General features: G+C 44.2%; 1 protein-coding gene across 1 annotated transcript in view; it reads left to right on the forward strand.

Moving 5' to 3' along the window:
• Positions 1-12,023, forward strand: part of PNLDC1 (poly(A)-specific ribonuclease (PARN)-like domain containing 1) — a 13,430-nt gene extending 1,407 nt beyond the window's left edge. The window contains 19 exon segments of the mRNA XM_009325636.1: positions 433-490; positions 612-685; positions 1,615-1,675; positions 1,803-1,836; positions 1,838-1,930; positions 2,658-2,746; positions 3,045-3,145; positions 4,472-4,551; positions 5,582-5,719; positions 6,665-6,734; positions 6,990-7,075; positions 7,299-7,354; positions 8,435-8,502; positions 9,374-9,427; positions 9,640-9,682; positions 10,255-10,354; positions 10,834-11,009; positions 11,182-11,280; positions 11,852-12,023. Coding sequence (XP_009323911.1) covers positions 433-490; positions 612-685; positions 1,615-1,675; positions 1,803-1,836; positions 1,838-1,930; positions 2,658-2,746; positions 3,045-3,145; positions 4,472-4,551; positions 5,582-5,719; positions 6,665-6,734; positions 6,990-7,075; positions 7,299-7,354; positions 8,435-8,502; positions 9,374-9,427; positions 9,640-9,682; positions 10,255-10,354; positions 10,834-11,009; positions 11,182-11,280; positions 11,852-11,924 — 1,553 coding nt within the window. The 3' untranslated portion in view covers positions 11,925-12,023.
• Positions 12,024-14,985: the final 2,962 nt, after the last annotated feature.

The raw sequence follows: 14,985 nt of genomic DNA on the forward strand, positions 1-14,985 counted from the left end.
GCGAGGGGCGAGGCCGTAGCGACGCGGCCGTTGGGGTGTGTTTTAACCGATAATGGCGCTGGTGTGTACGAGAACAGGGTTTTAAAACAGGCGGCAGAGGTTGGGAAGTGAGCCCTCTCTGCGGTGCTGGCCTCGGCTCGGTGGGCTGGGGGCTCCGGACGTGAGTTACGGGGCGGGGGACAGACACATACTCCGAGGAGCGAGGCAGGGCCCTCCCGGGGTGTGTGCGGGGGTGCGTGTTTCCGCTCCTCGCCCTGCCACAGGGATGAGGGAGCAGGAGGCTTCGCTTCCACAGCGGTCGGTTGCCTTTTCGGTTGCGGGTTTGACACGGAGCTTATGGTCAAGAGGGGGGTTTCAGAGATCCTTGTCCTGATGGTGGTGAAATGCATGCTTCATATTTCAGATTTTTTTGTGTTCTTTCCACCTCAACAGCCCTTGATACGGAGTTTACTGGCTTACATTCAACTTTCCCACAAAATAATGAACCCAGGTAAAGCTGTTGGACTTGAAACGTGAGGGAGACTTGCTGCTCTAGCTCTGTGAGAATAACCTGTGCGCTGCCAACCTTCCTGTTTCCACTCCCCTTCCCCCAATTCTGATTTTGTTCATAGCCTGTTTGATTCCCCTGAGGAGCGGTACCTGAAGGCCAGGCAGAGCGTTCAGCGCTTCACTATTACTCAGCTTGGTAAGTGCTGTTCTGACACAGAAGATAACCTCCCGAGGTCTTGGTGGTAACTAGCCTTTTGCCAGCTGGCAGGCCCTGCAGGTAGCTCTGGTCTTAATTCACTCGTAACGGAGCCATTTGTTTGCTGTGGTAGGTGTGTCGTGTGTCCCCCCCCCCCCCCCATACTATCAACTTTTTAATATTTTAAATAATATAAAGTCAGGTGGGCTGTATACTTTCTACTGGTCTAAAGTTGTTCGTAGTTAAAGGTTGCAGATACAAATACAGGGCTTTTAAAACAGAGGATGCAAGCAAGAAGTAGGTGACAGCAGCTGCTATCCAAGGCTGTGTCATTTGATATAGTGTATGAGTAAGGGGACTATCAGAGGAAAATGAAGGCTAGTATTCCTGATATTCCTAAAATAATAAAAAAAATCAACACAAGAAAGGGCCTGTGGTGGTAGAGTTGACAGTTAAGGACCAGTTAGAGGTCAAGAAAGCAGTTCCCAAACTTTAAAATACTGTTCAAAGCCTTAGGCTATGTAAGATCTTACATGCTTTTTAGGGATTAATAGAAAAAAAAAAAGAACCTAAGTAGCAAAAAACATGTTTCAGCCCTCTGTGGTGCCTAGCTCTTTCCAAATACTTTTGTAGTGTAGTTGGACCCACAGACCCTTGTATGCATAGTTGGAGATTTTTGTCACCAACTCACCTCTTCTCACCCGTTGCTCAATCTGTTTGCTGTTTAACCAGACGTGGCTGCTTTTCCCACTTAGCACTAAAACCTTCTCCTTGTTCAGCTCTCAGGGAGCTGGCCCGTGGCCTGGCGGTTGCCGTTAAGATTTGCGCTGTGGCATTGGTGAATGGAAAACATGCACTCCATCAGGGGATCCCCACATCCCTTATCTAATTCTAACAGTGTCTGTAGAAATCCAACTAAACATTGCCATTTCAGTGCAGGTTTCTCTCTCTTGCAGGGCTGGCAATATTCTCAAATGAAAATTCAAACAAGTAAGTAAAAAGCAGTTTGCTGTTACAATGGAGACAGTGCAGCTGAGATTTTATGCAGAATTCTCTTGGGAGGAGTTAGGTCATTTATTGTAACTATCTTCTAGGGAGATTTTTCTTTCCATTGTAGGTATGTGGTGCATTCATACAACTTCTTTCTCTTTCATTCCCTCAACATTGGGAGTTACGGATGTCGAATTCACCCTCTCTGCATCTAGCATTCAGTTCCTGTCTCATTATGGCTTTGACTATAATAAGGTATGTAATCCCTCTGCCGGAAATCTAGAACAGAGGAATTCTGTGCAATTACAGGATAAATTAGGATTAATATCCCTAAATGCTACGTTTCTGGTGTAAATAGCATCTTGCTAAAGTATGAATGCCTCATGTGGTTCATTATCAACAGGGAGAGTGAGTGCTGGTTTTTCTCAACTGCCACAGAGACAATAACTGTATCTTTGTCAGCCTAAGACTGATTTCCCCACCTCAAAAAAAGAAAACCTGTCTCTGGTGAGCTGAGGAGTTACTAAACAGACCCCAGTGGGAGTCTTTACTAGCCATGAAGGTGGGGAAGTCTCAGTTTACCTGCATCTTGCGTATTGCCACATTTCCTATGAAATTCAGACTATGTCATCACATAAGAGCACTTTTCAGCCATTTTGGACAGGAAGCATTGTGATATCTTGATACTGGAAGTGTCTCATTAAAGAAAAGGTAAAAGCAGAGCAAAAAAAATTGAAATTTTTTTGACAGTTGACAGAAATCCTTGTCTTTCCTCCATACACGAATACGTCTTCCTTTATGTAGGAATGCATCTTGGATTACCTACAGTTTGTGTTTTTGAAGAGGATATTCTTAGAATGAGGAACACTAGCATCTTCCAAGTATACGCTGGTTTTGGACCTGGCTAACCTGCTATTCTCTAATTTGCTGCAAGAAAGTCCAGGGGAGAGTAACCAACCTGGCATTTTTTTTTCTCCCTCAGTTCCTCAAAGATGGAATCCCGTACATGAATGAGGCACAGGAGAAGATCCTTAGCCAGCAACTCTTGGGGGGTAGCTGGAAAGTCAGCAGGTGAGCACTGTTCAGAGAGGTGGCTCCTCAGTACTAACTGTATTGACGGCTCACCTTCACTCAGGTCACATTTTGTAGAAATATTAAAGCCTATTGGTCTGAATGCCTTGCTGCCAGCTGTTCCAGCATGCTGTGGTCTGTCTGAAGGAAGACTGAGGTCACAGGATACAATCTGGAGAGCGGGGTGAATGTTGGGAGGTGCAACAATTGCTTTTGCATTCCCACAGCAAGGCACAAGGCTGCATCTGTAAAGAGCTTTTTCTCACACTCTGCCTCTTTGCCCCTGATCCTGCTTTAGTGCTCTGGACAGGGATGTGCTGAAGAAGGCTATTGATGAAGTGACCTGTTGGATAGCTGCAGCAGAGGAAGAGGAGACTATGATTCTGCAGGATCTGAGTGGTATGAAACAGAGTGCCTCCCTTAGGCACCTGTGGGCTCCAAGTGGCTTCATCACTTCTCCTGAACCTCTGGGGCTGCTATGGTCCTCCGCTGCCTGTTCTGTTAAACTGCTCTGTTGAGAGTGAAAGCATCTGTGCCCATCTTGCCTTTGCAATTCTTTGCCCCTGTCTGTGCCTCAGTTCCTGTCAGGCATTCATCTCCGGACTCTGCTTTTCTGCTCCGTTGGGGTGGTGGGTCTTTCTGTAGTGGAAGTGGATGTCTAGGTGCTTGGAGCATGCTTTGTGGTAACTGACTTCCGTTTTGTGCTTCTTCAGAGCAGCGACTGGAGAACTTGTTGTTGCTCTGAATCAGGACAACTTTTGGCATGTTTTAAATCCTGGGTGATCTGGTTTTTGTTTTCTTCCCCTTGGAGAAGGGACAGGCGGGTCTCCTTTCAGAGTTTCTTCCCTCTCATGTGGAGCAACAAGGAGATTCGTGGAGACACACATATAAGCCATTGAGGATAAACAGGCCACTTACCACCTGCGTTAGCTTTTGGGAGCACTGTAGCAGAGCTGAGGAATTTCTGTGCTGTTCTGGAGGAGTTGAGGGACAGGGAATTGTAGCAGAGAATAGTTTGTAGGTTTGCTCACAGAAACCAAATCGTAATCCTCTAGGTCAGGGAATAAAATACTTTCTGTCCTTCATAACCTTTTTTGTATTTAAGGCTTTGTCTGCTGATGCTTTTTTGCAGAGTGTGAAATACAGGGGGTGGGGAGTGTGCTGTGTTTTGTATCTGCTACATCAGCTGTAGTAGATACGATACTGATACTTTAATAGGGTCTGGCAACGGTGAGCACCTGCGACAAGACATTTAAGTAAGCAGTAAGACCGATTAAGGTGTCTTTTTGCATGCTGTTCAGAAGAGGACTGGGTTAGTTCCTTATCAGCTGGGGGGGAAAATGTGTTGGTACCTCTTACCTGTGCTTGGCTTCTGGGTGTGTTGCTCTGAAACCTTCAAAACCACAGTCAGTCTTTTTCAGAGTAGCCGCCTTCCTCCCTCTTCTTTTCAATTAGCCTTTTCCTTGCCTCTGTGTTGTCACAAAAGCTAATTTGTCTGAAATTCTCACTGTGACCTTTTTCTGTTTTGCCATTTTTGTTGTTTTTTTTTTTCCTGTCATCGTGTATGGTAATGTACCAAGATCATACATTCAGGAGTATTTTCTGTATGCTGGGGCAGAAACATCTGGTCAGTCCTTCTGTCTAGAAAAATGTGATTTCCTAAATACGCTTGTCTGCACCTCTGAAGTTTTTACTACTACTTTTTTTTTTTTTTTTTGTTCTCAGGCTATCAGATGTTTGAAGTTCAGCTGGTTCTGAGACAGGCTCTCCAAAATGTTTGGACACAGCCTCTTGGAGACAAGAAGGTGAGATGGAATGTGGACCTTTTGAAAAGAGGTTTCTATCTGGACAGATAGGACTGGCATTCTTGCAGGGACTCTGAAATGTTGCTTGTACTTCTAATGATAGGGTCCAGGAGGAGCAGACAATGACAAAGGAATGTTCTGGGAAGTCTTGATTGTGGGATCCCAAGAAAAGGGATCCAGAAAACTGAGTAACTTTGGTTTCTGTTTGTCCTGTAGCCACAAAATACGTTGAGCTGGAAGTGCTTGTCCTTGGGGCACTTCTGGAGGGACCCTCTCTGTGTCTCCAGACTTTGTTAGATCTCTCCTTCAATACCTCCACAAGAATGTACAGTTTTTTAGCCTTTTTTTTGTGGTTTTCCTTTGCTGACTTTTGCCATGTAGTTGCTTTGAAGACTTTTACTCTCTCTGTTATATGGCTTGCTGTTTTTGCTATTTGCTATTGCACATTTGGTGCAATATTTTCTGAATTAAACCTATGGCTGTGGACTTCTCAAAACGTGGTATGAGCATGATACCAGTCAGTTGCTTAGAAGTAGGTTACAGAAGGTTTTTTGTTTGTTTTGTTTGTGTGTTTTTCTTTTTTTGCATTAGTACTATTTTGGTCTGATAATCAGCATCAACAGAGTGACAGATTTACCCAGCCTTCTCACCTGAAGCATAGCCTTTGGGGACTCAGTTTGTGTGATTGCTGTTTGTTTCTGTTTTTTAGTGCCGTGAACGTACCATATTGGTATGAAGTTAAATTGAATTATGTTCCTTTTGTGCTTCAAAAAAAACTGTGGTAGGAACCATCCTCTTAACAAGCGAAGTATTGATAAGACACCTTTAGAGCAGGTCTCTTTTAGTTGCTGGTGCACTGATCTCCATATGGAAGAGAAGTGAGACAGTCCTGAGGTCCCAGGGGATGCACTGTTTCTCCATCCTTCATAGCCTAGAAGCTGAACTTGTCCTCAGCATTACTGAACCCCAGTAAGCAATGTACGTACAACTAGCATGGGAGGCTGAGGGACCCAATGACCGTTCTTTTCAGGTAATGGTGAAAAAAGTGAGTCCACAGCATCGTCAGCTTCTGGAGAACTCTCCTTATGACTGCTGCCAGAAGGAACTCATTCTCCTGTCTGCCCGGGGCTTCACCAATGTCTTCCAGACACTTGTTGAAGCCAAGAAGGTAAAATGCCATATCTCTACTCTCATTTTTCATCTCTCTCTCATTTGCTACACTGGATGTAGAGGGATGATAAGAGAGAAAGTAGTAATTTGTATTAAATTACTCAACTCATTCAGCGTGATCATCCTGTTTGGTTGTCAGTAACACTGAGATGAATTCTTAGATTGCAGTCATGGTTAGAAAAAAACAAGTGTTAAACATTACATCTTCTTACTGACCAGGTCCCACTCCCAAAGCATGCTCAGAATTATGGATCCAAACACTGGATTTCCCTGTGTTGCTTTGCTATTGCTCCTGCAAACCAAGTGCAGCCAGGGGAGAGGAAGCCAGAACCCATTCTGCAATGTGTTTCTTATGTCACTTGAGAAAATGCAGGAGTCCACAATGTTGAAAATCCATGTGTTACACATCATGAGTAACATGGCACCGTCTAAGAGAGCTGAGCAGAATCTTGCCTTTTGGGCAAGTTATGCTTTTCAGCATGTGACAGACCAGTTTATTGGACCATGTGGACCATTGGTCTGATTATGTGTGGAAATTCTTATGTTCTGTATGCAGATTATTAAATGAATTTCAGCTTCAGAAGACTATGGGTGATGTGCAGGCAAAGGCTGTCCCTCCCCTTGTGAGTGAGCCTATAAATCTGATTGCTGGAAGATTTTACCAGGGTTCAGCTGAACTGGGAATCCACCTAGCTCCTTAGGTCCACTCAACCAGAATGCTGCTGAAAAAATACCCTCCTCAGAGAGTCCACAAGTCTGACTTCCTGAAAGCGATAGTCTTCCTGTGAGCTTTGCAGCCTGAATGACTTTTGGGTGAGCACATGTGGATGCTGTCCACCGGAGGAAAAGATTACAGCTGTTGAGCATGCCTAAAATTGGTTATCTCTGAGCTCTCATCAAAAATATGCTCCAATGGGCTGTTATGTTTCTATTCTTCCCGTAGCCCCTGGTGGGACACAACATGCTTATGGACCTTATGCATCTTCATGACAAGTTCTACAAGCCCCTTCCAGGTAATGCTGTACGTAGCAGCTGTTCCCAGGCTGCTGGCTTTGCAGTGGGGATGGGACAATAAGCACAGTGGTCATTTGCCACCCCAGCCACCCACAGTGCCTAGCAAGCGGCAGCGCTACTTGCCTCTTCTGAGCTCTAACTGCTGGAGCGGTGCATCGTTCCTCTGACTTCACCTCTCTTTCTTATTCATTTGAAATACCATTGGCTTTTCCTCAGTTTTATGATGTCTTTCTCCACATGTGTTTTGCTTTCAGAAAGCTATGAGGAGTTTAAAAGGAACATTCACAACCTGTTTCCTGTCCTCATAGACACCAAGACCGTAACGAAATCCATCTGGAAGGTGAGATGCAAAGGTCTTTTTGTTTGGAGTTAAAGCTTGTCTTTTACCCAAAAGAGAGGGTATCTTTCCTTAGTGTCCTGTGGTTACAGAACTGTGACCAGTTCTCAGTGTTGCCCTGAGACGTTCTGATTTTAGATCTCAGTGAATCAGCAGTACCAGTAAATGAGCTCACTTACCACAAGGTCTGTCCTGGTTGGTTTTCTAACATGTTCTTCTTTTACAGAAATGTCTGTTTCCTCGAGTATCTAATCTTTTGGAGGTGTATGCGGTTTTGTGCAGGTAAGTGGTGGGCTATAAAGCCTTCAGCAATCCCTTTGTTTTCTTGGGAAAGATATTTCAAACTCAGCTATTTCACATGTTCATACTTTTGCTCCTCCCAAATGTTTTTCGGCTGATTTCTTGTCTTTCTAAATTTAAGAGCAAAAGACTTGCTCATCTTTCTTGTAAAGTAATTGTGCAATAAATTATTTGTTCTAAGTCACTTCTCAGATTGTACCACCATTACTTCATTGGTCACAAGTTTGGCTTGCAGACAGCCTTACGTACAACTTTGGAGTTGCATGTTTCTTATGTTGTGTTATGAAATGAGTGAGTTTCAGTTCTCAGTGAAAATACACCCTAATTTCGAATGCCAGCACCCAAGAAAGAGCTGTACTGAGCCCAAAGCAGTAACTAAATACAATGTTCAAGTGGAGCTCATGAGCAGATATCATTATCTCATGAGCTTAGCCGTGATGTGGTAGAAGAGTACTCTTTTTTTACAATTATTTTGTGGCTAAATTGTTTTCATATCAATTTTGCTAAGAAAAGGAAAATTTTGCCTCTTCCCCTCACCCCCTACTCCTAAGAAGGAGATGCAAAATTAGTGCTTATAAAAACAGTACTGGGATTCTGGGGTTTTTTGTTTGTTTTAGCAATTTCAGAGTGCAGATTCTCACGAGATTTTGTGCTGCTTTGTTCTTTCTTTTATTTTAGTTATTCCATGGGTATCTGTTTATTAATCTGTCCTCCAGAGTTCCCCATTCAAATAGAACCATCTAGTCAACCCCTTTCCGTAGAGTTTTCCGTTGATTTTTAGTTCTGTTCACATTTTTTGTACGTAATTAGAGCAGACTTGCTGCTTAGAAGGTTTGATTGGGGGAAGAGACTGAGGAAGTATTTAGGAGTTAGCTTTCAGGAAGAAAACTGGTAGATATTTTTCAGTTAAGTATCTTAGCTTTTTCACAGAATACTACCAAAGTTCCTTTTAAAGTCTTCAGTAGCTTTTTCTGAAATGAAGCCACAGGTCACTAGAGAACAGTAACTTGTCTCTAACGTAATGAGGGAGGACAAAAATCTTACGCATCCACTTGTCTTCAGCAGCAACCTAAATCCCAAAGATCCAACGTGCCCAGTGATAGCTCTTGCAAGTGACTGCTCAAGATATGGTATGTTCTTAAGCAAATCTTCAAAGTCGGGTACCTAAAAGGGTTTTGTTTTACTCTGGATGTCCACGTGCAAAGCATGAGTGAGTGCCAGTGGGTCTGCTGAATTTGCCCAGAGCTGCCGATACACGTTTTTGTCCAGGCCCAAAGCCTGGCTCCCAGAACGTCATGTGTTCAGCACGTCCCTGGTAGCTGCCGAGGGTAATGCAGGGCAGGTTTGCATCATGCTGCTAGCACAAATGGCATTTACGCTAAGTTGGGCTGAACTGAGCCCGACTTGGGGCTGTGAAGAGTCGGTAGCCCTTGGAAGGGGCAAGGGGAGGTGGGAAACAGTGGTCCTAGAATGGAAAATAGCGTGAGCTAATGGCAGGGAGGTCCCAGAAAGTAGCGGGAGCTCAGTGGCTCATGTGCAGGGTTAGTGGTGCTGCGTGTGCAGGAGGTTGTGTTCAGTACACAGTGTGATACTGGCTGTGAGGCAGACGTTTCCTGGCTTCTCCTGGCAGCATGGTGTCCTGCAGTGCAGGGCCTCCTGTGTTTTGAAATGGTTCCCATACCATCAGTAACATATACAACACAGTTTGGTTTAGATCTTCATGAAAGTTAAAATTTTTTAATGTGCATCTCGCTAAGCTTTTCAGCCATTTGTGTAACTGCTGCCTTTTTGTTGGTATCATTTTAAAATGCATGTAGAAGCACAGACTTTCTATGGGGTGTAAAGGTTTCAGGGTGAGGAAAGAAACAGAGCTGAGGGTGGGGGGAAAAAAACTCCAAAACAGAACAGTGGATCTTATGAATGTTAGGATTCTGCAGTGGGGCAGTTTCTACAGCGTCCTAAAGGTGTTTACTCCTTTTTGATTTTGTCGGGCACTTACAGCTGAGAAGAAATGTCCTCACGAGGCAGGCTATGATGCATTTCTCTGTGGTTCAGGTAAAACGCTTCTTAAACACTTCTTCAGAGTTTGTGTTGGGACTTGGCGATTCCTTTCCTGCTCTGTAGCTCTATCTGATGTTAAGAAATATTTGTTTATATACAGTCTGTTGCTCTTAGTAACTTAGCTGCACTTTAGTGAATTTTCGCTTTCCATTTGTTTATGCTCCCTTAGCTTTGTTCTAATGCCACCTCGTTATTCCTCCTTCTAGTTCTTCTGAAGTCAGCTCATTTGCTACTGTGCAGATCTACAGAGTGAGTGATGTTTAAATATTTACTGAAAATGGCATTACATGGATGGGTCCTACAGAAAGCAGTCATCAGTTCGCTCTGACTGCCTTTTTGTTTTGCAGGCTGGCCTTCCTTTTGGATAAGAGAAAGTGTTACTGGAAATGTCACTGTTCTAATTAGATTTTTATTTTATAAATCTGAAAGTAGTAGCTTTATGTCAAAGCTGACATTTAAAAAATGAAATCAGGGGCCATGCGATGGCTCAGAGGTTGGGAAATGGCATTGTGACTCCTTTATCCCTGAACAAGCTCTCTCAAGTTCAGTTCACTTGGGTAAGGGTCAAATAATTTTCCATTAGTTTCCATTTTTGAAATCTGTGTGATTCACTGCCTTCAGTTAAGCTCCTAAGAGGCAGTTGTTGAAATCCCTTCCCTTTGCTTGCAGCTTTTCGACTTCCATAGGACATACCAAGATCTGAAGTACCTATTTTGTCACTAGTTAAAGAGCTGCTTCAGGAGCTCTGTGCTCCAGAGACGCTGTGCAGCAGTGCAGCGCTGGAGAAACAAAACTTTGTTCCGTTTTGTTTTCTGATGTAGTGATGCAGTGGAGGCTGATCCTTCTTTCTCTCAGTATCTCACCGTGTTAGCCGAGTATCTGAACAAAGTGAATTTCATCCGAGGTGGTGTTTCAAGCATTGTGCGTATGCATTGCAGGTCTGTGACCAGTTTGTGGGGCGCGTAGGTCAGTAGCCTAGTTGAGGGCTTCATTAGAGGAGAAAAATCCACCAGTGCCTGAGCCCACCTTTGCAGAAGTTGCCATCGTACAAATGACACAACTGACAGTTCAAAATGGCAAATGAGTTGAGTTTCTGCTTTGTGAAATGTTTTAATATTGTTATCCTGTAAGATGGCATTAGTCAGTTTACGTTGCCCTAATTCTCTCTGCTCTGCAAGAGAGCTTGCTGTTTCTCTGGTGGTTTCTCCATGGTAATCGTGGCAGTTTGCTTTTATGACTCATGTTTAGAAGAATCTTGGGACAAAAAAGTAATTTTACACCAACAGCTGTGTTGTACAACCTGTCTTATGTGTCACGTTTTGCATATTTTCTGATCATATTAGTAGTGCTTCTGTAGTTTTTCTGGACTCAGATATGTCTCAGTATTGTACATTTTCCAGAATTTTTCTGGGGAAGATGCTCCCTGCCAACATCCCCCTCTCTTGGTTGTCCATGTCCGAGGCTGGCCAGGGCTGAATGAAAGGCAGATTTACCAAGAGTTTAAAGCTCTCTGTCGCTTTGATGTCAGACGGCTTTCAAAGAACCAGTTCATTCTGCTCTCCAATAAATTTAAGCAGTAAGTGACCGGAAAGTCTTAATTTTTTGTCCCTTGATCCTCTCTGATCCAAGCCTTCATCCCACCCTCCCTCTGCTGTGGCAACTCTTAGATAGAGAGATTCCTGTCCTGAGCTGCGGGATGCTGTAAGCAGCCTGCAAGCCACGGCTCGTGACATCCGCTTTCATTACAGCGTCAGGTGTGTTCTGCGAGATTACAAGCATCACCCTCATCTGCGGGTTTCCGTCTATCGCCACTGGAGGCACTCTCCGTGCGTGAACTGCCTGCTGCAGTGAGTTAGGGAAATGGCAGGAATGGGGGGAGGGAGAAGGGCATTCCTCTCAGGGTGCCCGGCCCTGTCACGGCAGCAGTCTGCCGCTCCTTCGCGATGTCCTTCTGCCAGCCCTTCAGGAGAACAAGGGGCTCGGAAGGGGGTTCACTTGCCGACTGCTGGGTGGCTGCTTGTCAGCTTTCGGCCCCGGGCAGCTGGGCTTTAACCTCGATCCCGATTAACCGGGGGACGTTACCGCATGGATAGCACAAACCTATGTCTGTGCTGTCGTAACAGACAGGGTTATCTTAATGGGCTGTAGTGCTAGCTCTAATGAGCTCGAGGAGAGAATGGCAGAGTCTCCCAGGTGTGGGGTGGATGTGTTTTTTCTACAGCGGAGTCGAAAGCTCGGTCGTAGGAGAGAATTCCACATTCAAAGTGCACCCCTCTTGTGAGGCGGTGACAGCGATGCTCACAAAGGGTGAATTTCTGGCCTGACACGGTTTGGAAAAGAATCTCGGTGCTTAATAAGAACAAAATTAAGCCCTAAATGTAAGTAGCTTAACAGCATTTTATTATTCTTGCCCTTTAGAGTCTCTGGTATTGTGGCACTGTGGTCTCTCTTGGCCTTTGTACTCGGAGGAGCCCCGTGCTGTTCATTCTAAAGGACGCCTTACAGATGAGGGATGAGGAATGCACATCTTTTTTGTTTGTTTGTTTGTCTATGTTTTGTTTTGTTTCATCCAATAAACTATGAGCAAAAAAACCCAACTCTGAACAGTGTTTTCAATTGCTTTCTTGGAAATGTGTTTTTAAAGAGGATGTGTTGGTTTCCAGTTTGTGGTGTTTTGTAATCTGTTCAAAGCGTAGTCCCCTCCTGAAGAGGGAGGGATGGTTCTTTCGATGCCTGATTTACTTTGATCCTCTGTTGGTTCTTCACAGCTATTCATAACCCCAGTTTGTTCCCAGTGCTTGTGCTGCTGCATAAAACACACTTCTGGTGAAGTTCAGGAAGTTCTGAAATGAAAGGGGCTATTTTTAGCTTCAGTTGTAAAGCAGGGGAAATGTCACCATTTACCAAATGAAAATGGGCAGAGTTGATGGAGAAACCACTCTTGGGGCTCACGAAGGATTCTGGGGAATAGCAAATAATTTGCGGTGCTGTCAGTGTCGTGCAGTGGTATTTTCAGTGGCAGCGGAGCTGAGGATAGACACAGATTAAGTGGAATTTATCAGCTTCCAATTTGTAGAATATACAGGTGAGTTGGCACGCGTTTCTGTTTGCTTCTAGTGCACAGCATGTGAGCAGTCCTTTATCCAAAAATACCGTGAGACGTGCTTTGTTGATCAGTTTCTCTGATACAGCTGGAGCATTTGTCAGTCCAGGGACTGCAATCTTCAGAAATTTTTCTTACTAATTTCCTTCTCCTCTTAAAAACAACCTGTTGATCCATGGTTTCCAAATAACGGTCCCTAGATCTCATCAGTCAGACCTAATTGGATGGGGCCTGTCATCATCTAATACATAGAGTCAATTAAAGGCAGATTCTGAAGTGGGAGTTGCTGCAGGGGACCTTAAAGCAGCAGCACGGTACTGCAGTGTGCCTGAAGGTCCCGTGCTCTCTGCTGCTAACAGTTCGCTGCTTGGCTGCTCTTGAGGAGAAAAGGGCAGCGTATCTTCAGATGTGGTTCTCGAGTTCTGCACAGCTGGTGGTTTACAGCTCTTATTTCATGAGCCAGCTCCTAGCCGGACAAGCAACTGACTTCTTGATGACCTTTTTTGGTTCTTTGGTAACCCTTTCAGTGACGGGGTTCTCTGTCGCAGTGTTCCTCAAATACCAGTGTTAAGTATCTCCCTGTTTATTCTGTAATGTTTTTTTGTCTTTTAGCGCCATTAGACACCCCCTTGTGTCAAGGAGAGCACGGGCTCAGTGTGTTGTGTAGATTTGGGAAAATTTTCACTGGGTGTTACGTGCAGTAGCATGCATTTTCCCATAAAAACACTCTCCTTGGCTTATGGTCTGGGAAACATAATACCCTTGTTCTCTGGGGTCCGGATTCAGCTAGCTACTTAAACGTGGGGAGATGCAGCCTCGCTTGCATCTAATCTTTACAGTCTGGGGATCATGAAGATACAGATGCTGTTACCTTTGAGAAGCACAGCAGTTTTTAAGGGAGCATGCACTTTGAAGGAACCAAGAAATTGTTTGTTCTGTCTTTAAATTTTGTTCCCTTCCTCCCATTTTCTTCTCCGAGTGGCACACAGAGTAACAATTAATTAGTTCCCTGCAGTACTATTCTCTCTCTTGGTTCACCCTCTAGAGAAACACGCTTCCCCGTGGAAGAAAGCAGAGATCCTTTCACCCCTTTTTGAGAAACAGCCCGTGGGTCTGACCGTGCCTTCTCCCTTTTCGAGGGGCAGACATACCTCATGTAGCAACATAGTGTAGTGAATCAAGAGACTTGGCTTTCCTGTGTTAGAGCTGGGAGAACTGATAAATAACAATTGCTGTACATCTACTAGATATTCCTACTATAAATCCATTAAGTTTTTACATGCAGAGTAAGTACACGAAGAAGAAATGAGAGCGAGTTGAGTATATTCTGATCTCCCTCCTAGGGGAGAACTAACAGAAACAAGTTGCCTGTCTGTAATAACCTAGGGTCACTCGCTGCTCACAGCCTTTTAAAGACATCGATCGGTTGTCCTAGCAGTCAGTTCCCATGAAATGGGTTAGCTGGGGGCTAGTCTAACAAAACAAAGCACCGACTTTTAGCTGTGGGAACAGATTTACAAGTTTTTCTGAGGGGCTGTAGATCAAGACAGAATCTCCCTGAACACGCCGGTCCGCCCATTCCGACCTCAGCTGTTGCTTTTGCTCTGGATGAGGGAGTTGTTATTAACTGAAGTTGTAGTATCAAAAGTAGTTCAGGTTATGCCTGTTCCTGCGCGTCTTCCGCAAGGAGCGGGGGGTACTTTTGATTCTTGGCCCTGAAGAGGTGCATGTCAAAGTTGCTGAGTGGCTCTGAGGGCTGGCAGCCCAGAAAATCAAACCTGTCTCCCTAAGACAGTGACAAAACCACAGCAAAGTCCCTAGCGGCAGTCATAGCACACCTGCTTCGCAGCACTATGAGAAACTCGTAAGGATAATTCCAACCCCCAGTGAAACAAGCTGTTAGACTTCAAGTTGTGAAGGTGCGCATTAAAAGTATAGTCCTGCAAACCTGCATTGCAGATCAGAATATATCTCTTTCCAAGAGCAATTTGAGTTTTGATACATTTTTGATACATTTTGATACATTTGATTTTTGATACTTTTTTTTTACATGTTCGAGATGAAATATGTGGGGTTTTTTGAGATAACATCTCTGCTCTGGTGGAAAGCCTCTCGGGGCACCTCCTGTTGCTCAACACCCAGAGTGGAAGTCTTGCAAAGGAGGAGCTCAGCATTGTCTCCGATTAAAAGAAATAGTCACACCAGACTGTTGTTGAGAAATTTTATTTTTCTCATTAATTTTGAAAAAAAATCCCCAACAAACAACACTGTTCAATTATGCAAAAATGTCCATGGATCCATACATGGAAAAGGCAAAACTATCTCTAAATATTCCTTAAAACATTGTTCTTACTGCTCGTGGCTTCACTGGTGATATGCCAGATACACACTGGCATTGGAGGAGAACAGGATTTACCTCTCTTAAAAGTCAAGGTATTCTTTTCATGTA

Source organism: Pygoscelis adeliae, unplaced genomic scaffold, assembly GCF_000699105.1.
Source record: "Pygoscelis adeliae isolate BGI_AS28 unplaced genomic scaffold, ASM69910v1 Scaffold300, whole genome shotgun sequence".
NCBI classification, from domain to species: Eukaryota; Metazoa; Chordata; class Aves; order Sphenisciformes; family Spheniscidae; genus Pygoscelis; species Pygoscelis adeliae.